The 22,589-nt window shown below is 42.7% G+C and overlaps 1 protein-coding gene across 2 annotated transcripts in view; it reads left to right on the top strand.

Annotated features, from left to right (window-relative positions):
- The window catches only part of ACO1 (aconitase 1), a 42,267-nt gene extending 40,490 nt beyond the window's left edge, over positions 1-1,777 (top strand). For both annotated transcript variants that reach the window (XM_048932087.1, XM_048932086.1), the window contains 2 exons: positions 34-219; positions 1,037-1,777. In XM_048932087.1, the coding sequence (XP_048788044.1) occupies positions 34-219; positions 1,037-1,150 (300 nt within the window). In that variant the 3' untranslated portion in view covers positions 1,151-1,777. The remainder of the gene's footprint in view (positions 1-33; positions 220-1,036) is intronic.
- The last annotated feature ends 20,812 nt before the right edge of the window (positions 1,778-22,589 follow it).

The raw sequence follows: 22,589 nt of genomic DNA, 5'->3' as shown, positions 1-22,589 counted from the left end.
TCTGGATAAGCACACCCATTGTGTACTTCTCAGGGCGTCAAGGCTGTGCTTGCTGAAAGCTATGAGAGGATTCATCGGAGCAACCTTGTGGGGATGGGAGTGATTCCTCTGCAGTATTTACCTGGGGAGGATGCAAGGACTTTAGGACTCACTGGAAGAGAACGTTACACGATTATAATTCCTGAAAGTCTAAAACCACAGATGAATATCGAGATCAAGGTATGAAATGCCTGAGGGCTGCCACGGTTTCTCTTGAATTAACTGTCTCTTCAAACTGTGTCTTTTCCAGTAATCTCTTTTTTCAGGAAGGCAAAAGAATTGAGGGCAGGGGATTGGACTAGATGATCTTTTGATGTCCCTTCCAATCCCTGGCATTCTGTTATTGTGAGGAAGCAGTAATTCTGAAAGCAGTGATGGGAGATAAAAGCAGCATTCCCAAACAGCTTAATTCAGCACAAAGCAGTCCTGTATTGTGGAGTAGCCTACAAATGTTGTCTACGTATGCCCAATTAATGTCCTGAAACTGGGAGAGCATAGATCCCAGTGAATTCATCACTTTATTGTAAAGTCACTGATGAGAGCAGCTTTCAGCAAAACTGACATAGTTTGATTCGCTTCCCGCTGCTGTCTTTCTGCTTTTCTTCTTCCCATACAGAGCTCCAGTGAATGCTAATGCAATTAGTGTTACTGTTGTACCTAAGCCAGGAGAATGACTGCACAAAAAAACATGAACAGTTATTGTAACCACTTAATTGGGTGGTCAGCTTACATGCAGCTTACATACTAGGCTTGTGTCGACCTTAAATCAGTTAGAGACAGTAAGTGCAGTGCAAGGAGTCTCCATATTGTTTCAAGCCAACTTGCTCTGAAGCTGTTGGCTGTGGTCTGGTGTGGCCCCTTGTCTTAAAAAAAAAAGCACTGGTGTCCACTTGCTGTTCATCTGAGCTATTCAGATCAGAAAACTATCGTAATAGCCTGTATTTTACTGTTGTGTAGTAAGTTCTGCTGCTTGAAGGACTCTCTTTAACCTCAACAGCTGGATACTGGGAAAACCTTTCATGCCATCATGAGGTTTGACACGGACGTGGAGCTCACTTACTTCCACAATGGAGGCATTCTGAACTACATGATTCGTAAAATGGCGTCTTAATCAAAAATGCTGGGCGCAGGCCTGCTTCTGGTGAGCACGGCAAAACTAATCAGTAACAATGAAGTGAGAAGAGCGAACCGTACAGTGAACAGCGGCGTCTTGGATTTGATTTGTTCTTTTAAACAAGCCTTTTGAAAGGCTTGTTGACCATGCTGAATGATTCTGTGCATCAGGAAACTTGTCGCTTTTGCCCATTAAAGAAAACAACTTCTCATTAGTTTTGAATGGCGACTGAAAATTGTAGTTGGCTTGACTTACCCTAGAACATGGTGCAAAGGTCATTAAAATGCTGACAGAATCTGTGGAACTATTGAAGACCATATGCTGGTTTTATGTATTTGGTCCATTTCCTTTGACTGCTAAGTTCAGTTCTGCATTATATTTAGTGGTCCAAAAACTAACTGACGGCATACATCTAATTTTTATTCCTTCCTGATTATCTGATATTGACTTCCTTTCTTATTCAGCTGACCAGATTCTGAATCTAATACTGAAATTAATCATCTAGCTGTTTATTAATTCAAAAGAAGATGTGAACTCTGTTCCTTTAAAATCTAAGCCTTTGTGGAAAGGTGGACCTATGGGGATAATATTTCTAATGGATAAAATTAAACTTATTTTCAAAGAGTTCAGTGTGCTGTTTCATGTTATCCTAGGTACTAAGATACAGAAGAAAGCCTCAGCCTTATTTTCTCGCTGTCCCTAACTGGATCAGGACCCCACCCATCGTATCCTGTTGTATATTAATTCTCACTTGTTTCTTTGGACAGTTAACATGAGACAGGATGACAACGAAAACTGTCCAACGTGAACGACCTTCTGTAGCTCAGCATGATACTGCTGATTTAATTCCCTCTCCTGCTTTGTGTCCTCAAGAAAATAATTTACCACACTTCCAAGATGTACATCAGCAAGTTTATGACAGTGAGCACCCAGTAATAGTAATATGGTCACTGAAGTCATACCCATGTACAGTGATAACAAATACCTTCTTACTCGGAGATAAACAAGGTGATAGCACTAACAATTATTCCTAACTGTATGTGGAGCAACTGCCAAAACAATTAACAGGAGAGAAATTCTTTCAGAGCAATCTCTCATTCCTTATATTTTCAGTGCACTTTGCTCCTGCTCTGTTGGCGTGGGGTGCAGTGCAATTAGTTTTGAAAGAAATCAAAGGACTGGAGGAGGGGACAGAGATTACATTGTACCTGCAACAGCCTACTGATGACAACAGCACTGCTGAGGCTGCACCTGACGTAGTAATATCTCTAGTTATGGAATCCCTGAGAGAAAGAAAGGCCAAGTCTGTTCAGCTTAGGGAAGGGTTAGGGCCAGCTGAGCAACCTGTGTGCACAAATACCCAAAGGGACAGCACACAGAAGATGGACACAGGCTCCTGAAGGTGCAGCAGCAGGACTGGAAGTAATGGGCACACACTGAAACACAGGAGGTTCTGGCTGAAGATCAAGAAACACTTTCTCACCGAGGGTGACTGCGCACGTTCACAGGTTGCCCTGATGGGTTCTGGGTGCTCCATCCTTGGTGGCATCCAAAAGGCATATGAACATGATGCTGGGCATCTTGCTGCAGGTAGGAGGCTCTGCCTGAGCAGAGACTTTGGGCAAGATGACCTCAGGAGATTCCTTCTAACCTCTGCCATTCTGTGAAACGTCTTGAGAGCTGTTAATGTGGTCATCGTTTTCAGCACTGTTTGGTAAGAAATACACAGCTTTTGGTTCAGACTGAAAAAATAAATCATCTGACAGGCCGGTCTTCTTCAAAGTCTTTATTCCTAATATTGTTGAAAGGGAGGTATTATCATATTGTAAATCATCCATTCTTCCATGTTTCTTTTTGGAAGCAGCTGCATGAACAAATTTACTGGGTTAAAATCAATGCCCAGAAGAAAGAACTCATTGTAGGACTGAATTGATGACTTCCTGTACAGTGCATACCGCTTTCACAATAAAGGATAGAGACCAGGACACAAAACGCAATAGTGCTTAAAAGTTTATTGGTTTTAATGCTGTATGAAGTGGTTAAAGGAGGACTTGAGATCTCACTGACTAGGATCTAGCTAGTGAAAGTAACTTTTGGACTCTGAGTTAAGTTTATTGTTCAAGGTGCTTCTTCCTTCAGAGTTAAGTGTTTAAGATCATAATCCTTCCACATATATACATTGCTGCACTGTTACTGGGGGCTGGATTTGCTGACCTCTTGAGGTCCTTTCCAACTCCTGCAGGTCTGTGATGAACCATGAAAAGTAATCTGTCATTTTGGTTCCGGAGACATTGAAGATTAAGTGCTTTGAAGTGTACAGGTTTAGCTTTCCTCTGAAGCAACTTCTGTTTTTCTTAGCATAGACTGGGACAGAGGTGGGGAGAAGGGATTTAAACACTGATAGTTAGACTCAAATCTGATTCTGTGTGAGCTCTGACAGGAGACCTGCAGAATTCCTATCAGTATCTTGAGTGATACCAAATACCAACACGTGAGGGCAGCAGGATAGCAGTGTAAGTACTAATCACCGTTGAGATTAAGCCTCCACCTATCTTACAGGGCACTGCCTTTTCTTCCATGGGGCTGGTTAAGGTGACTTGAGGTGTCCCTTTTGCAACTTCAGCAACAGCAAAGTGACAGACCTGCAGTGATGGAAGAAAACAGTGCTGTCACTGCAGTACAGAAGATGCCTCCCCCAGGCGTCCTGAAGCCATGCCCTTTGTTGGCTGAACCATGCCACTTTTCTTAAAGGTGGATTCAAAAGATGCTCTTTCTTACGTAACTCAGTGGACATTTCCCTCTCAATCGTTGCTGCACCATCATGTCTACATCGTTAAAACATTTTAAAAATACTTTAGAGTCTTCCAAAGATCTCTAAAAGTGGCTGAAGTAGTCCTGTTGAATTGCTGAACATCCCATTAGTGGACCCAATTGGTCCGCTTCCCAAGCTTGTCCTGGTCACTTTTGTTGGCATCCCTTCCTTCTGTTGCACCACTCAGCTTAGTATAATCAGCCACCTTGCTGAGGGTGCACTCAATCCACCATCTGTGTCATTAATAAAGGCGTTAAACGGGACGGATCCCAGTATGGAACCAGTCATTCATCACTGGCTTTCACCTGGACATAGAGCAATTTACAGCAACCCTTTGTGGCCACCCAGCCAAAATTGTTCAGCACATCTACTTACGGTAATGAAAGGAAGAATTTTAATAAACTGGATGTATTTAACTTCAGTTTGATAAAACAGGTACAGGAAAACCTGTCTCTGGTCAGTTTTATCCATGTGATTGGATTGCAAATGGCTGCTGAGCACCTTATCTCCTTTCATTCCAATTTCAGCACTGTGGGATATTTAAAGAATAGAGCAGAAACAGCTCTTGTTTGAAGTAATCTTACTTATATTGTAGCCTTGCCAAGGAATTAGCAGCAAGCCTCTAAGGAATGTGGTTGGCATCTGGTTCATGGCTCAACTGAAAATGCAGCAGATTGAATACTAGTCACCTTATGAATAAGTTGCTCTTGTGTGTGTTTATTACCTACTACACCTGTTGTTAGAACTCTGCCTCCTGAGCAGAAGCTTTATTTACAGTTCTGATTCTCATCCAGAGTGACCAAAGATGAACACTGAGAGGTAGATGTACTGTATAAAATAATGCCTGACTGATTGAATAACTGAATCAGCATTCATATTTAAACTACCTACATCACTCATGGTCCCTTCAGGACCTTTCTGTAGTTACTACAAGTATTAATGCGTTGCCTTAAAGAACCAAGGCAAATTGTAAATCCTGGCTTTACTAGCCTGAGAACTTTGCATCAGCACTCTCTGATCTTAAAAGTACTGGAGCAAAATCTTCGTATGCATCACAGAGCTTGCAGACAGCAACAAGTTATTTTTAACAATCTGGCAGAAAAACAGTGTGAAAAAGATAGATGTATGGACTAAAACAGTAATATGACGCTGCTTCAGACTTCATTTGTTGCTAAGACAGAGGTTTAGTGGCTCAACTTTCTTTCACAGCTGTCCCCCCTTGCTCATGCTGTCACAGCAAGTCATTACATGTTGTTACAGTGACTGCAAACAGAAAAAAAATCTGATTTCTGTAAAATGAGACTAACATTGCCAGTCAGTATGTCGAATCACTGGTTTAACTCGACTGTAACTCCACTACTGCACATCAAATTCAGTGTCAGTGAAGCTAGTGAAAAATAACATTCCCAAATCAGAAAACTGAATGGAGTCAAAGTAGAAAACCTTTATGATGGTGAGGTGGAGTAGGTTTCGTACCTGTAACAAATGCATAATGATGTCTTGAGATAGCAGCTCAGACTTGATCTACATTTTGCTGCTGGATGCACGTTCTGCAACGTGTCTGCTGCAAGTCCTGGACCTGGACATGACAATCCCTGTGCTGCACCTCCAGCACAATGCTTGAAATGGCCAGTGCTTAAAATCGGCGATGCAGTTTTAAGTACCTGCTTCAGACAAGCATGTGTCTTTCAGTGGCTGGAGAGTCTTTGTGTTATCAATAAAGGAACACTTGATTTTCTGCAGTAACTGCAGATTTTTCAGTGTAGTTACCAATCTCTGTTTCCATTCCAAGCCTTGGAGCCTGCTCTACTTTAAGTTTTACCATTCTTTTCACACCCCGACCTTTATGCCACCCTATCCTAGGTTCACGCTCTTACTCTTCCCTTTTATGCCTTTGAAAATTGAATACAGCTGTCAATACATGGCTTTGTGTTGCAGAAGCAATGACCGAAGTATCTGAATGGAGTGAATAACCAGGAGGGGGAATGTGCTACAGCTACTGCTTTCAGAAACACCCTTTTCTTAATATTGAACCTTACATTGCTGAATATGGAAAGCTGTGTTTAATGTCTCCACTGGGACTTACACAGACCATTTCTACACAATAAACCCCAGGTCTCTGATCAAACTGTCAAACTGTACACAACCAACTTCAGTGAAAAGGGAGAAATCAGCTCCAATGGAATCTCAAACGGCTCAAATGTTGGCAGCAAACACGATGAAATGCGGGATTATTTTGCAAATTAATGAATTGAGGCACGACTACTCAGCACTGGATATAAAGTTACTTAAAGATTCCAGTTTTGCTCTGGGATTGGGTATTTTTACAGTAATTCTAACCTTTGGCCACAGCCTATACAACTAGGGGTTTATATTTTATTAGACGTTCCCCCCCAACCTTTACTTCATTTTCTCAGGGAAGAAGAGTACTAACTCCCCTTTGTTAGATGTTCCCATCCATCAAATGACACCTAAAGCAGGATTTTGAGGGTGGTGGGACATTGGCACAGGTTGCCCAGAGATGCTGTAGATGCCCCCTACCTGGAGGCACTCAAGGCCAGTCTGGATGGGGCTGTGAACAACCAGGTCTACAGAGAGGTGTTGGAACTGGGTGATCTTAAGGGTCCCTTCCAACCCAAACCATTCTGTGATTCTGTGATTCTGTGGTGAGAAAAATGATGTAACAGTGAAACTTCAAGTAACTTCATGCATGTGAAAGCATGTATGAATAATCATAGAGTCGCAGAATGACAGCATAGTTTGAGTAGGAAGGGACCTTATAGATCATGCATCTTCCCTCTGCGATGGGCAGGGATACCTCCCTCTAGAGCAGATTGCCCAGGCCAACCCAGCCTGGCCTTGAGCATTTTCAGGAATGGAAGTTGTTTAGGATAAGAATCTGTGTGATTCTGTGATTCTGTGATAACTCTTAATTTGAGGAAGATTTTAAAATAATTGGTATATGTTATAATTGCTTCCTTTGTAGTAGGGGATTATATGACAAAAAACAATGTGCCGTTACTGACAGAAGGGACATAAGCAATGTACCTCGTTGCTCTGCCACTGCGATGTGTGCAGAGTTTTAATGGTTCTTGTCTTGGTTCTGTATAACACATCCAAAACAGCTCCATCCCACACTGAAGCTTTTAGCCATCTTCATCACTATATAATATTAATTTCCTGAAAATAAAGGTCAGAACTGTGGGAAGTCTTGGCTTTATATTAAGGGAGAATTCAGAAGTGGTTGCAGTTAATTACTCCTTACGTCCGTGTCCTCCTGGCCATCTTTACATGGATGTATTCCACGTATGAGAGAAATATTTGCCAGGGAAATTTTATTAACACCGATTGGCAGAACTTTCCTCATTAAATCTCAGTAGTTCAACTGTCCTGAGCATCAGCTAATTCATGTCTATGAATCACAGCATTATATACAAAATAATGTAGCATCCATTGCTTCTAGTCATGCTTCTTTAGCTCGCAGTCTTTCTTCTTTAATCAAATGTGAAACTTTCCACAAATGTCATTTCTGCCTTTGAGTAACCTTGACCTTCCTGTTTCTGTTTAGCAAGATGGAGTATTCCACTCCCACCTACGGGGACAACACCAAAGAGGCATCTGTCCTCACAGTTTACTCAACAGCATTTCCCTCTAACACTTGAAATGATGGAAGTTGGAGAATCATTTGGCCATGCCCTCTGGTCTAATTTAGCTCAGTGCCATGAATGCCAGCTAAACTAGACTGAATGAGAGATAGCAGAGAAGCTTTCTTAATAAAATTAGCATCTTTCTAATAGGAAATGAAAAGACCTAATGAAAGCTTTGCCCTGTGTATGATGTACTCTTCCTTCTCACCTGTGTACTGTTCTGACCTTCTGTGAGTATCTAGTTACTTCCCTTGTTAATGAAAGGACTACTGACTGAGAAACAAGGAAGTTAGGTTTTCCCATTTGATGCTAAGATGGACACTGGCTGTCAGAAGAAAACAATCTTACTTTGATGGCATGTTTGATCTCTTGTCCTCTTTACCACCCTCTGCCCTCCAGCAGCAGAGATTTCTGAAGAAGGTGGCTCAGAATTTCAGGTACTTCAACAGTTGTATATGGATAGAAAGTGGGATAAGCATTTTCCACAGGAGCTGCAGACAAAAGCAAACAAACAGAGACACGGGCGGATTCCTCTGTGCAATCCCATCAGTGAAGATTGTGGTAGCAAGGACTTGTGCCTTTTTCCAACCTACAGATGTCTTTTTCTGGTGGGGTGCCCCACTCTTCTGCTGTGAGGGGGAGCTTCAAAACACTGCAGAAAGTTTTGACGAAGAAATTGATACCAACAGAGATAATAGTAGTGCACAGATGAAAGGCCGACTCAATTTCCCCATGGAAAACCTGGCAGATGCTTATGGCGTAAAGTACTGTTGAGCACCATAGGAATGGTGCACTAAAATTTCCCCCCATTTTGAAACCAGTTACTTTTTTTTTCCCTTCAAATTAGCCTTTCCTCCACGTGTGGAGGAACATGTGTGTGAACTGCAATTCATGTAACAAAATCTGATGTGTCACACTGAAGCAATTTGTCACTCATCTCAGTGACCCGAGTAACACAGATTTTCAGGTTGATAGCACGCCTCATTGCATGGAGTGAGCATGGATCCAGCTGTGTATCAGCACAGGGTTCCAATACTGTAAATCACTGCTACACAGTTCAGCAAGAATTCAGACATACACGGTTAATTATACAGTCATTTACATAATTCTTGTTTGGTTTTAAAATTAACAGCTCTCCATATCGAAGGCTGTGAAGATGAGTACGTTTCGTGCGATTTTTTACAGGACATTTTCTGATGTCAGCTTGCTATCAGTTGCCCCTTTTGTTAACTCATGACTGATTCAAGACTGAGCTGCAGTCCTCAGGGTGCTGAAGAAGCAATAAGAGCCCAGCATCTGTGCAGCTGATAGCTGCATTCCATTCTTACCCACTGCCGCGTCAGTCAAACACAGTCAAGTTCGTGTGCTGTTCTCCCCTGGTGAATCGGAGCACCTGTGAGCTGTATGACAGATTACACTAAATGATTTGCATACAGTAATTTGTGCCTTTGTGCTGACTTCCTCTCTTGTGCCTCTTTAATTCCATTCATTGTGCACTTATTCTTGATACACGTTTAAAATGAGAATGATTCCCAGTGTCTTTGTGCCATATCTTCACCTGGTGCATATTCAGCTAATATTTTCAAATGTTTTGATTGCTGGAAAACAATAAACATATTCTGCATGTAATGCTGGCAGTGCTGTGTTTTATTACTGCTATTTTAGGGACTCTGTGTTGTATCGATGCCGGCTCCAGTTGGCTCATAGAGGAGCATAATCATCTTAATTTTTAGTGATGATAAATAATAAATAATGCTGTTTTGTTTGTTGGCTAGAAGCAGTAACAGTTCTTCCCTCGAATGCAAGTGAATCTAAATTGTCCCACAGTAAGGCTCTCGATAGCCTGCCTTCTGGTCACAGGATGCACAAAAACACACAGAGCACTGCTTTGGGGGAAGTTAGGGGTTTTCTGGCCAAGTAATGGCACCCACTAGAAGGTGACAGAACTCCAGGTGACCTCAGCTGGAGTTACCTTCTGGTTTGGTCAGGAATCTTGGGGAGTGCAAAGGATCCAAGAAGATCTTGAATGTCATTTTTTGTGTGTGTCAGTAAGGCTGAAAACAGACACTGCATTGACACCTGTGCAGTAGAAATTTGTAGCACCAATGAACGTTGATTTGTATGAAAATGTTCGAAAGAATGCGGCTGTCTTTCCTTCCATTTTTGAAAGGCAAGTGCATGAGACCAAAGGAGTTCCCTGAATTTTCTAAGAGTGTTTAATGATGTCATTAACTTTACTTAAATAATAGAAAAGGAATACTCATTTTAACATTAAATCAGTGATAGCTCAGAAGGATCAAACTGTCTTCTCACTCTACAGAACACCATATATGGCTTGCCTTCAGCACAGTTAAACCACTTCTGTTTCAAGTCCACTTAAACAGCCTCACTGGGAGGACTGAAAAGTGACAGACATCAGAAAGATTGAACTTCAATTTATTCCCAGCCCTCCTTCAGTGTACGTCAAGGAGAGACGCAGGAAGTTCCGCAATCCAGTGTTTCCAGATTTAGTGCTTCTTATTACGAAGTAGCAATAAGTCACAGCTGATAGGAAGAAAGGCACTGTAGCCTCAGGCGGATCACTGCCCCTTGGGATTCAGCATAATTGATACGAAAATGAATTATTTTTCTTTGTGAAAAGCTGCCTTCATGCTGGAGTAAGTAGCAGTCTGCAAGTTTGATATTTCGTACTACTAAATCCCTGGCGAATATCAGGATAAAAAAGGACAGTTAAGTGGTAAAGAAAATTAAGAGCATTTCTGTAAAATCTAGAGACACTTTTTTCAGCTTCTTCAGAAACCTATTTGTTCTCCATTAGTTTGCTTAGTATCCTGCTTCTGTCACTTTTTTGTGCTACTCCGATATTCTGATATGATATTCTGACATTCAGTGTTGGTTGTTGGGTTTTTTGTTGCTGTTGTTTTTTTTTTCTTATAGTTAATACGACTTTAAAGCTGTATTAGAAGTGTCATTAGAGTGTCTTAAAAGTCTTGAAAATGTCTTAAAAACAAGGCTTCTGTGGAGGCAAAGTCACACTAACGACAGGATACAAAGGGAAATAACAACCCTCAACTGCCCAAGTCCTCCTTCTTCCCCAGATTATGTAGTTATAGAGGCTGCCTGGGCTGTAGTGACATCTACACTCCATGTAATGCTGGAGTTCCGTCTTGAGAGACACAGGACAGACAGAGGGTAAAATCTTTGTAAGATCTAAGAGAACACTGAACCTTAGGAAAGCCAACTTCCAGCTCCTCCGGGAGCTAGTCAACAAACCCACCTGGGGAATTGCCCTCAAAGACAAGGGAGCAGAGCAGGGCAGGCAGATGTCTGAGGAAGCCTTCCTTAGTGCACAAGAGCTCTCCATCTCCAGGTGCAGGAAGTCAGGAAAGGAAGGTCAGAGACAGGGGTGGCTGAACTGGGACCTGCTGGGCTAAGCAGAGAGCAAGAAGGAAATGCACAGGCAGTGGAAGCAGGGACAGCTGTCCTGCAGGTAGTAAAGGGGTGCTGCAAGGCTGTGCAGAATGTGGTCAGCTGGAGCTGGACTTGAAAAGGGGTGCAAAGAAGAACAAGAAAGGCTTCTACAGGTGTATCAACCAGGAAACAATCCCAAGAGAAGGAGGCAGCTCTCTACAGGAGGGGCAATAGAAGGATATTAGAGGAGTGTACAGAAGAATCCTGAGCTCAGAAGGTTTTGCTGTATACAAATTTCAGTATGCATCACGGGGGCTGTTCCATCTTCTACACTGTTTCTGAGAAGAATTATTGTCAGCATGGTAGCTGTGTCATTGCTCGTGGAAGGTAATCACAGCACAGGGATTTTGAAACACCTTTCCAAATTCTTTGTAGGTTACTGCAGAGTAAAATGGGACAAACCACAATACCCATAACTGGAAAAGCAACAGGCCTCCAGTTTGATGTACACTATATATATATATGTATATATATAAATATATATATATATATATATATGCCTGCATTATCTTGGCTAGGAAATCAAATCAAGTGAAACCATTTGCTGCTCTTTGCACTGTAAAATAGATTAAAAAAAAAAAAAAAAAAAAAAAAAAAGAGGGATCACTAATCACAGGTGTAGAAAAACAGTGAAATGACATCTGCACTTACATAAATACCTGAGTAAGTGAATGAATGAATGAATAAATCAGTGAGTCACATTCAGTGATCTGAAATGATACTGAAATTTGTATGAATAATGTTTTGTAAACACTGCAGTTCCTGGGAAACGCTTGGATTTAACATGTAATCAATGAGGAATGCTGGTTAGCATCTTTGCTTTCTTCGTAGGTGTCATCTTTCCATGAATGATCTGCACCCAAGATGAGCCCAGTGGTAACAGTGAGGTCATAGTTAAAGTAGATTAATTAAAGAGAGCAGATTACCATGCCTAGTTTGATAACTCTGGTCAAATTCTCCCCAGTTTTTGTTCCTTCCTAATGCTGTAAGTGCATCCTCAGAGAAGTCATTAGCAGTAATTTAGACTTAAATATCAGTTTAATTCCTCGCACGTATATAGATTCTATTTTACTTTCAACAAATTTGTTCCTCACAAGTGTAGCTGGAGCCGAGTCCTGATGGTGATGAAATAAAGAGGCTCCCAGCACTGCATGACCAGGAGGCAGCTGCAGCTGGGCACTGTGCTGGGCGTAACAGCAGCACTCCCAGTTGGAGCAGGCAGCCACAAGATGGTGTGCTGACACCAGCAACCAGCTGCCATCTGTCAGGCAGGCATCAACTGGGGAAGCGAGAAATGAATCCTTCGTACTGCCTGTGAGAGCAGTGTGTATTGCATTCAAACTTACCAGTATCTTCTGGAACATGTATGGCAGATGTCTTGCATGCTGTTAGTGTGTCATCCTTAACATCTACTTGCAATGCTGGTTTTGACTTCTGAGTGTGAATCTATAACAACTATTGAAAAATACTCTGCTGAGATCCCAGAGCCAGAAGCTGCCACTCCAAGGAGAGCTGACTCAAGCACTTTGGATTTGAGCTGTCACTCCAAAGACAGCTGACTCGACCCCTTGGAAAGCACTGAAAAGGGGCCATCATCGCCACGGTCACCATTGCTGTTGTCAACAGAGCAACGATGCCTGACCACTCACTACTACTGAAGATCAATGGCTGAACCACGAACCACGCTGCATCCACGGCGGTGACGACCTCCCTCTTGCTTCCCATAAAGACTCCTTGCTTCTTGTTTCCTAGCTTTTCTATCGCCCTCCTTCCCTTCCCCATTTCCCTCATTCACAGCAGCATCCTTCCTCCCCTTCCCCATCTCCCTGAGTAAGATTTGTAATAAACTGGTCGGACCAGCGTTTGAAGCATTGTTTCTTCATCTCATGCTGGGTACACAGATATTAAAGAGCCTCCTCTGCCTGCTGTGGATCGGAGCAAGACATTGATGTAAGGCGCAGCTGAAGGCAGGACACCCACCATGAGAGTGCTGTCCTTCCAATGCAGTCTGACAGGTTTCTGTGTGCACCTCCTTGAACCTGCCAAACTAGGATTTATATCTCTCAACACTTGAATTGCTTTGGAAATGCTCACATAGAGAGTTCTTGAGACACAAAACCATCTTACAAAACATCCAGTGGCGAGTCCACACACTGTCAAACTGGACTGGATTGGCTTTTGGTGCAGTAACGGCAGTGCAAGGTTGTATGGCTATTCATGAACACCACAGCCTGTACTGAAGAATTCCATCTGGATCCTGGCTTACACTGGGACTTCCTGGGTGTAGAAAGCAGCTGACACAAAGACCTGTTTGCTTTATTTGTTTGCTATTGTTGGTTATTGTTAGAGGAATGGTCACTGCCAAATGTGAGGTTGTCTCTTTTCACTTTCTACCTTCTATTCCTTATGTAACATTCGTGTCACCGCTCCTCAACAGTCACCGGGTTTGTGGCAAATTGAGTGACTGTAATTGCTGTCTAAAAATGGAATGATAACGAAGAAGTTGCTGAACAAATTGCCCATGGGTGACATGTGCCCTGTTTTGTGCGCTGCTGCAACTCTTAATTTGTTCCTTGTATGATGCCAGGTTTTATTCAATTTGTGCAACGTCTTGTATCCTCCATGTATTTGTAACCACTTCTACTGATGGACAAGCCCAACAATCAGGGCAACATTTGTAGCCAAGATCAAGAAATCTTTTGTAGTAACTGTGTGACCATCAGCTTACCTTCTCCCCCTCCTCCTCCCCTCCTGGTTGTTTGCTTCTTTATTTTCTCCCTTTTCTTCCCTCACCTCCATAAGTGGAGGTCACTTATGCTTCGTTTCAAGCAATCTTTGAGCCACGGGGGGTGTGATTAATGATTTGAGGGAAGTACAAGTGGCTGTAAATCCTGGATGCATGTCTTCATGGCAACCATTGGGATTACTGATGGAAAGGTCTCAAAGCCCTCTGCTAACGGAGATGTATGACTGCACAACTAGATCACATGAAACACACATCTGATGGCAAAAAGGGTGTGTGAGCAAAGAAAGAATTTCCAGCATCTGCAGAAGTGTATTTACTTCTTCTATTCACTCAGTGGAATGTGTGTGCATTTATGCATATTTATATATTAAAAAACCTCTCATCTTAAACTGCTTCTTTACTAAACTGTCTTGGAATGGATAATGCAGTTTTAACCTGTTAGGTTTAAACAACCCACCTAGGGTTCAGCTGGAAATGGCACACAGCTTTTGATCTAAAACACAGTGAGGCACCAATCACAGGCTGCCCGCTGCAATGTGTGCCGTCAGTCGGTTCACTCCTGCACATCCTGCAGTGATAAGACTGCTCTGTGTGAGCTGTGTTCACATGATGGACAGGCAGTTCTACCAGCTGTACTCTTGCAGGCAGTGACAGCGCAAGCTACAGGCAAAGATGAAAAGTGCACGAGTACATCTAAGAGGCAGCACATCTACCTCAGCTGGCAAATGGAACAGTTCTGTAGCCATGCAGCACAGCACACACTGAGCGAAGGAACAGAAGGAACAGAAGAAATGATGTCTTCCCTCTTGCCCTTTTTGAAGACCGCAGTGACACTGGCTATCCTCCAGTCTTCAGGCACCTCCCCCGTCCTCCAAGACCTCTCAAAGATGACAGAAAGCGGTTCAGCAATCACCTCTGCCAGCTCCCCCAGCTCCCGTGGATGAATCCCATCGGATCCCATGGATTGGTGAACACTGGTGTTGCCTAGGTGCTCCCGGACCACCTCTTCCCTGACAGAAGGGGGGTCTTCCATTCCCCAGATCCTCTCACTAATCTCCAGGGTCTCAGATTCCCTAGGGGGAGCTTTTTCACTGAAGACAGAAGCAAAGAAGGCATTCAGTATCTCCGCCTTCTCAGCATCCCCCGTTACCAGCACACCCCCGTCACTTAGCAGGGGAGCCACATTCTCCCTAGTCTTCCTTTTACTGTTAATGTACTTAAACAAGCCTTTTTTATTATCCTTTATCCCCTTTGCCAGATTCAATTCCAGGCGGGCTTTAGCCTTCCTCATTGCACACACAGAATCATAGAATCATCGAATCTTAGAAACATAGAATCATAGAAGTTTGTCATCACATGAAGCTGTGGACCAGTGCTCCTGGAGAAGCTGGCAGCCCACGGCTTGCACAGAGGCACTCTTTGCTGGGTAAAGAACTGGCTGGATGGCCAGGCCCTGAGATCAGTGGTAAATGGAGTCACATCCAGATGCTGCCTGGTCACGAGTCGGGTTCCCCAGGGGTCTGACGGCGCAGAGGCCTGTCCAACATCTTCATTGATGACCTGGATGAAGGCATTGAGTGCACCCTCAGTGAGTTTGCAGTTGACATGAAGTTGGAAGAAGTGTCATTCTGCCTGTAGGAAGGCCCTGCACAGGGATTTGGACAGGTTGGACACACACACAGAGACACACAGATCCCAAAAATACACCGCAGTCCCCCCGCCTTTTTTTTTCCTTTTTGTTTTCCAATTTTTTTAGTCCCCCCTTCAAAAAAAAAAAAAATTTAAAAAAATTGGGGTTTTTTTTCCTTTTTTTTTTTTTTTCTCCTCTGTGCTGAAAAGGCGGGGGGGGAAGGGGGGAGGAAAAGAAAAGGGAGGGGGATGGGGGGAGCGCGGGCGAACACACACAGACATACACACACACACACACACACACACACACAGGTTGCTCCAAGAGCAATGCCTGCCATTGATTTTGATGGAAACTGCTCCTATGTTGCCATCTGCTGGCACGCCAGCAAATTGCAATGGAAAAAATGCAAAGACAATACTCCTTGCCTTCCTTGCATGGTGCTTTTCCGTGAATGTGTCATGCTGTGCACATGTGCATGCAGACACTAAGAAACACACACACACACACACAGACATGCACACAGACACACAGACAGTCGATGGGCCTATGTTACGGGTTTTAATGAGACCAAGAGCCAACCATTTCAGATTTTACAGGAGGTTTAGGGGCACCATCTAGCGTTGGCATTTGGCAAATGCGTGGGGTGATAAAACCTGGTGATTGTTGTCCTCCTGCTGAACCCTCTGCTACGTGGTCACTGATGAACCCAGCGCTAAAAGTGGCATCCAAAAACCAAGGAGGAAGAGTTAACGACTCTGTTACTACTTCTACCTCTGCCAGTGTGTCAAATGAACAGCCCAGCTGACAGTAAGTAACCCATCATGGAGTCCATCATTCCAGAAACAAAGCCCTCAGCTGTGACAGTTTTGGAAAATTGTGCAGCTGTCAGGCTTGGGATATCTCTGATTTGGTAACTTGGTGCTCCAAACTGGTCTTGATGAAGGCTTTGGTTCAAGGATCTGAGACCAGAAGGATTAAGAACATTTAACGTTTAATGTCTAACAGTTAGTGGTTATTGAAGATTTGACTCAGACTCTCTCATTTTGTTGGAAAGTTTAATGCTTCTGTGAGATTTGGCACCTCTTGCAAATAGAAGACAGATGTCCTTACACTGCTGAAAACCTGAAAGATAGCAGTTGTGGCCCATTGTGCTGGAGAACTGCTTCTTAGCATGATATGAACATATGCTAAGAGCCACTGAAGAAAAGGAGAAGGTGAATTTGAAGATAGCAGGCAGTAAAAGCAACTTACACACATGCTTACTTCTGGAGTTATGGCCAGCTCCATTTACTTCAAGCTTCAGTGATAAGCAGACTCCTTTCATCATGACATCCCTGCTTTTTTAAGTGCAAACAAGAGATACACATCCATTTGCCCAAAAGAGTTCCCACTCCACAGGGATAAAGCACAGATCCGTTGACTTAGTGACAGGTTTAAATATCTGTTGACCTCCGCTGTAACACCTGTCTCGACTATGAAGCAGATAATCTGAGATGCAGAGACATCACAGGCTGGTTAACGGCATGCAGAATGCCTTCTGAATCTGTCATGTTTCTTTTCCTTCTCTAATATTTCCAAGATGATGCTGTCTTTTGGCAATGACCAAAATACACCACTGCTGATACTGTTACTGTTGGGAAGCAAACTAGTAAATACCAGTAATTAATAAGTGAAAATGTCTTCTCTGGGTATGGCATTCTTTCCTGCCACGTTTTCAGGACATTTAGGGGTACATAAACATACTGTTATTTCTGATGGCTTGGTTAGCCCTAGGACTTGGGGCCATTTGCTCCAGGCAGCTGAGGACCCTCATTTCCTGACACTCTGAGCAAAGAGCTCTGCAGAACTGGCTTGTTCTCCTCCTTCACTTCATTGAAACAGCAAGTACAGATCCCTATTGTAGCCAGTGCCCTCAGTTTGAGTTTCTGTTGGAATACTGACCTTGAATGGGCTGATTACACACAGAGATATAAAGCAACATGCTATTTCTAATGCCTCTTCCTTTCCTTCCCTTCCTTCCTTTCCTTCCTTTCCTTCTTTCCTTCCTTTCCTTCCTTTCCTTCCTTCCCTCTCTCCCTCCATCTTTCATTTCTCCCTTTCTTCTTTTTCCCTTCTTTTTATTTTCTACTTTTCAGCTCCATTAATTTATTCTTTCTTTCCTACCAATCTTGATATAAAAATCATGGTTACAAAGCAACAGACTTCCATTAATTTTCTTCAGTACTCCTGGGGGTTTGGTAACTATTAATGTCCTAAGTTGTGTTATGAATGCTATTCTAAGAAAACATCCTGAAAACTATGGAAAATATTACTTTCTGTGTGCATTCTTCCCACTTGCATGGCTTAACAAATTCTATTTATGACCACTCCTTTGTTTAAACTTTCAAAATGTGGTGTTATTTTCTGCCCCAGGTGGGGAAAGCCCCATGAATAATAAACAAGGAAATCTAGGGGGTTTCCCTGAAGATCAGCAGGCACTCCAAGCATCTTCTGAAGTTCTCTGCTGAAGGAGCACAAATCGTGAATTGAGGGTACAAAAAACCTCAGATAACACTTCAGTGCTTTTCATTCTTGCGTGCACAAGGCAGTTGCTGAGCTAGAGCTGGATGAAACACTCAAAACACTTGTTGAGTGGAAAAAAGAAGTAGCACAGGGACAAAGAACGTTCAGGAATCATGAGTAAATGCATCAAAGTTTATCTGAGGTAAAAAGAAAAAAGCTGAGGAAGATTTTTAAGACATCACTTGTTATTCAGTCTTTCCAAAAGTGAAGATGTGTTCTATTTGGAAAAGGTCACTGTTCACCTTTTTCAAATTATAATTCTTTGACTTCTCCTTCAGAAAATGCAGTTAGTGGAAAATGGGAACTAAATTACTAATGGACAAATAAAAAGGGGGGATCAAATAGTCTAGAAATGATGAGGAGGCGAGGTGTCAGTGTACAGTATGCACAGTATTTCTGTTCAGTTCAGGGAGAACACAAATCAGAGTGCAGTTCTTGGTTTGCTTTGCTGAAAGTAGTTTTGTTTCAAGCTGACTTCAGCTGATTTCCATCCCTTGTTCAGTCAAGTGTTCGATTTGTTTAGTCAGCACATTAAGAGGGAATTATCACACTGTCTGCTACAACCTCCCTAATTAAAACCCAGAATTTTGCATACGTGGAACTGCAGGCATCCACATCCCAAAGAGGTGATAACACTGACCTTGTTGCATCTTCCTCGCTTCAAGCTCTGAGAATTCTGGATGCACATCAGGCTCTCACTGAAATCTCTCGTTATACTGGAAAGCCGAGTGCTGCAGGACAGAAAAAAATAATTGCCTTATTGTCTTGTATCTCCTGAACATGGAAGAATTCAGTCTTGGGATTTGTTATCTTCTGCTATGCAGTGGGACTTTACAAATCAACCACAGTAGACTCTGATTCATCTTTTTACTGCAGGATTTCACATTCCTCTCTCAGACACCTGAAAAGATCGTTCTTAATCACAAAGCAAACTGACTTTTACCCAGACACCCAAGGTAAAAATGGAAGGTTAACTATTTGCTTTCTTTCAGAACTGCCCTGTTGACTGGGTTTCTCACTCATATTCAATTTGCACTTAGCTGAATTTCTCTGATTCCTTCCCACACCCTTACACAGTGCTTTCTCTGGTCATTTCTAAGGCCACTGCATGTCTTCAGCAGCATGTTACTGCCAGCCCTGCTTTTGCTCTCTCCAGTGTGCAAATAAACAGGGTGGAGAGGGTTGCTGCCTGTAGAAGGCACTGGGGAGGCTGAAGAAGAGCATGGAGAAGCAATTCAGGAGGGAAAAGCCTTCCTGCTGTTGGAACTGGTTAGACATCCAGGAGAAGCTGGGAAAAGGAATCAATGGACTTGTGAATTTGGGGTGTCTAGCAGCAAGAAACAATATTTGACGATCACAAGGAGATATCTGAATCCAAGTCAGATATTCATTGATATCATGACTGCACTGGGACATTCTATATCAACACAAATCCTAAAAAACTTAAGGAGTTGTCAGAGGACCATGACCAAAGGCAGCTCAAAGCTCACTTTATGGATGAAGCTGAATGGATGTAAGAAAGAGATCAGCAAAGTTTGAGAAATCTTCCACTGTAATTTTCACTAGGTTATTGGCAGAAAAAATCAACTACTCTCCAGTTAGGAGATGACAGTAGGAAATGGAGAAATTAAGTTCATCCTCTGTATCCAGAACAAGTCGTCACAAAGACTGTTTGCTCTGAAAGAAAGAGACCTTTACCATTGTTTGCTTCCTTGAATCACTCTGTGATACTGTGAAGCAAAAGGAGGCATCAAGCAGTAATTCAGCTGCAACGCTTGCTCAGTTTAGGAAATAGAATGGACTGGCATGGCTGATGATGGCTCTTTACTTTGGTATCTCTGTTCCTGAAGCCTCTCACTTTTATGGCTCGTAAAAGCTTCACAGATTTTTTTTTACATAATACAATATCCTATTGAGTTCAAAGTGCAACACCACTGTTTATCAACAGTAAAAGCTTCTAGATTGAAAAAAATCAAAATGAAAGAAAAGGAAGACCCAGAGGTATCAATAGAACATTATACTGACGTGAAGTAAACCAGTTTGCAGAAGTCTACTCTTTCAGCACAGATCACACACACAGTCACAGAATGGCCAGAGTTGGAAGGGACTTCAAGGATCACGAATCTCCAACCCCCTGCCACAGGCAGGGCCACCAACCTCCACATTAAATACCAGCCCAGGCTGCCCAGGGCCCCATCCAACCTGGCCTTGAACACCTCCAGGGATGGACGGGGCATCACAGCCTCTCTGGGCAGCTGTTCCAGCACCTCACCACTCTCTGTGTAAAGAACTTCCTCTTGACATCCAACTTGAATTTCCCCTCCCTCAACTTCAAACCATTTCCCCTTGTCCTGCTGTTATCTCCCCTTTCCAAGAGCTGACTCCCCTCCTGTCTGTAGGCTCCCTTTAGGTACTGAAAGGCTGCACTGAAGTCATCCCGCAGCCTTCTTTTCTCTATGCTGAACGAGCCCAGCTCTTCAGCCTGTCTTTGTAGGGGAGGTGCTCCAGTCCCCTGATCATCCCTGTGGCCCTCCTCTGGACCCTCTCCAAGAGCTCCCTGTCTTTCTTGTATCTGGGGCTCCAGACCTGGACACAGTACTCCAGAGTAGAGGGGGACAATCACCTCCCTGTTCCTGCTGGCCACCCCTCTGCTGATGGAGCCCAGGATATCACTTGCTTTCTGAGCTGCAGTGCACACTGCTGGCTCGTGTTAAGTTTTGCATCCATCAGGACCCCCAGGTCCTTCTCTGCAGGGCTGCTCTCAAGGACTGCTCCTTCCAGTCTGTACAGATTCCTGGGATTCCTCCAACCCAAGTGCAAAACCTTGCACTTTGCTGTGTTGAACCTCATTAGATTCACCTGGGCCCACCTTTCAAGTCTGTTGAGGAATAATAACGAAGTGAAAGTCTAGGTTTAAAAAAGGTGTATGTATATACATACATGTCCTGAAGGATTCCCATTCCGATTGAGATTCTTACCCTTCAAAATTAGTGAGCTTTTTAAATTTCTGCTTGACATTCATTTTTAATGACATACAAAGTCTGGCTTTCAAGAACCATCTCCCATAAGCAAAGCACATTGTGGAAAAGCTATGCAGTCACACCTTTAATGGCAGTGGGCCTGTGCAATCCTACAATTCATTGCAGGCGCCTTCTGTGCTTTTTCATTGTCCTTGAAAAGAAGGAGAGAGCTTAGGAGTGAAATCGCATCTCCCAAGTTTCAACAAGATAATGAACATCTATAATTTTTCATGTAAGCTTTTCCCATCATGAGAATTCCCCCAGGGCAGGAATATATTCTTCACAGATAGAATTTCTGAGCAAGTAAGTAGTAACAAAAGCATCAGACTAGTAGAGGTGGGAGAGCAGAACCTCATCAAGACATTTCAGCTGTCTTTGAGGGACCAGATGAAGAGTAATTCTCACTGATCTTTGAGGCTGTCAAGAAGGAGGTCAGATTCTTATGGCTTAGTTCCATATTTACTGAGCCCCAAACAAATACATCTGCTCAAATGAGCACATGAATGTTCTGGTTTTTTTTAATTTTCTTCAGAGAAGTAAGTTTCATGTAGTGCAGAAAATAACCATCTTCCTTTCTCCCCAACTGCACTCAATATCAAAATCAGAATATAAGAAAAAGTTTTTGCAAAACAAGAACAATTCTGCTTTTTTGTTCAGGACATGGAAATAAAATATAACAAGCTCACCCACAGGCCTCTCCCCCCTACAAAAAGCCTACTCTTCATAGGGCCATCTTTTTACTTATAACTTCAGATTTCTCCAAACTGTAGAGAGCAAACAAGTTTGTGTCCTGTTCCGGATCCATGTATGTGATACAGATGATTAGCAATAACACAATATTTCTAGCTAGTTATAAAATTGCAAAAGTGAGCCTTAAATATTAAAAACAAAAACAAAAAACAAGTAACTTAGCAACAACAAATGCTGCTGTACAATTCAAGTATGTGGAAACCAACTGTTTTGTTAAAATTCCTGTGGTTATTGAAGCAAACTCCAGTAGAGCACACGAGTGGTTTTCTGTGCATGCCTTGGGAGGTCTATGGAGAGTCCCATCAAATTTAAGAATGATTCAATATCCTGTAAAAATCTGTACAGCCCTCTATAATAGCATCCCAAATAGACGAGGTCCTGGGTGAAGCAGAGTTCAGCTTTATCCTTTTGGATAACATTTCATGCAAATTTTTGCCTCTTTCCAAATTAAAAATCTTTTAAGTTTTTTTCTTCCTAACTTTCTGGATTAACCTCAGCTGAGAAGAATTTCACCAGCAGTTACAAGTGGCATTTTGCTGGCTGCAGTTTGCTTCTTCGTTGTAATGCTATTTAACCAAAGGCTTTGGATGTCACTCAGCTCACATAGATTGTATTGCACTTTACTTGAGTCTGACCTTATTTATGTCTTCTGGCCAGGAAAAGACCTGGCCATCTTTTATAACTATCTTTTCTTTCTAAGTACAGTGGACTCTCTACTCAGCTTTTCTAGAAGTGGATTCTAGATGTGGACTCTTATTGGTACTGGCAAAGGGAATGTCAAGATAAAAGTCATGCAGA

Source organism: Lagopus muta, chromosome Z (genome assembly GCF_023343835.1).
Source record: "Lagopus muta isolate bLagMut1 chromosome Z, bLagMut1 primary, whole genome shotgun sequence".
Lineage (NCBI taxonomy): Eukaryota > Metazoa > Chordata > Aves > Galliformes > Phasianidae > Lagopus > Lagopus muta.
The sequence above is the reverse complement of the archived record's forward strand: the minus strand, read 5'-3'. Positions and strand labels throughout refer to the sequence as shown.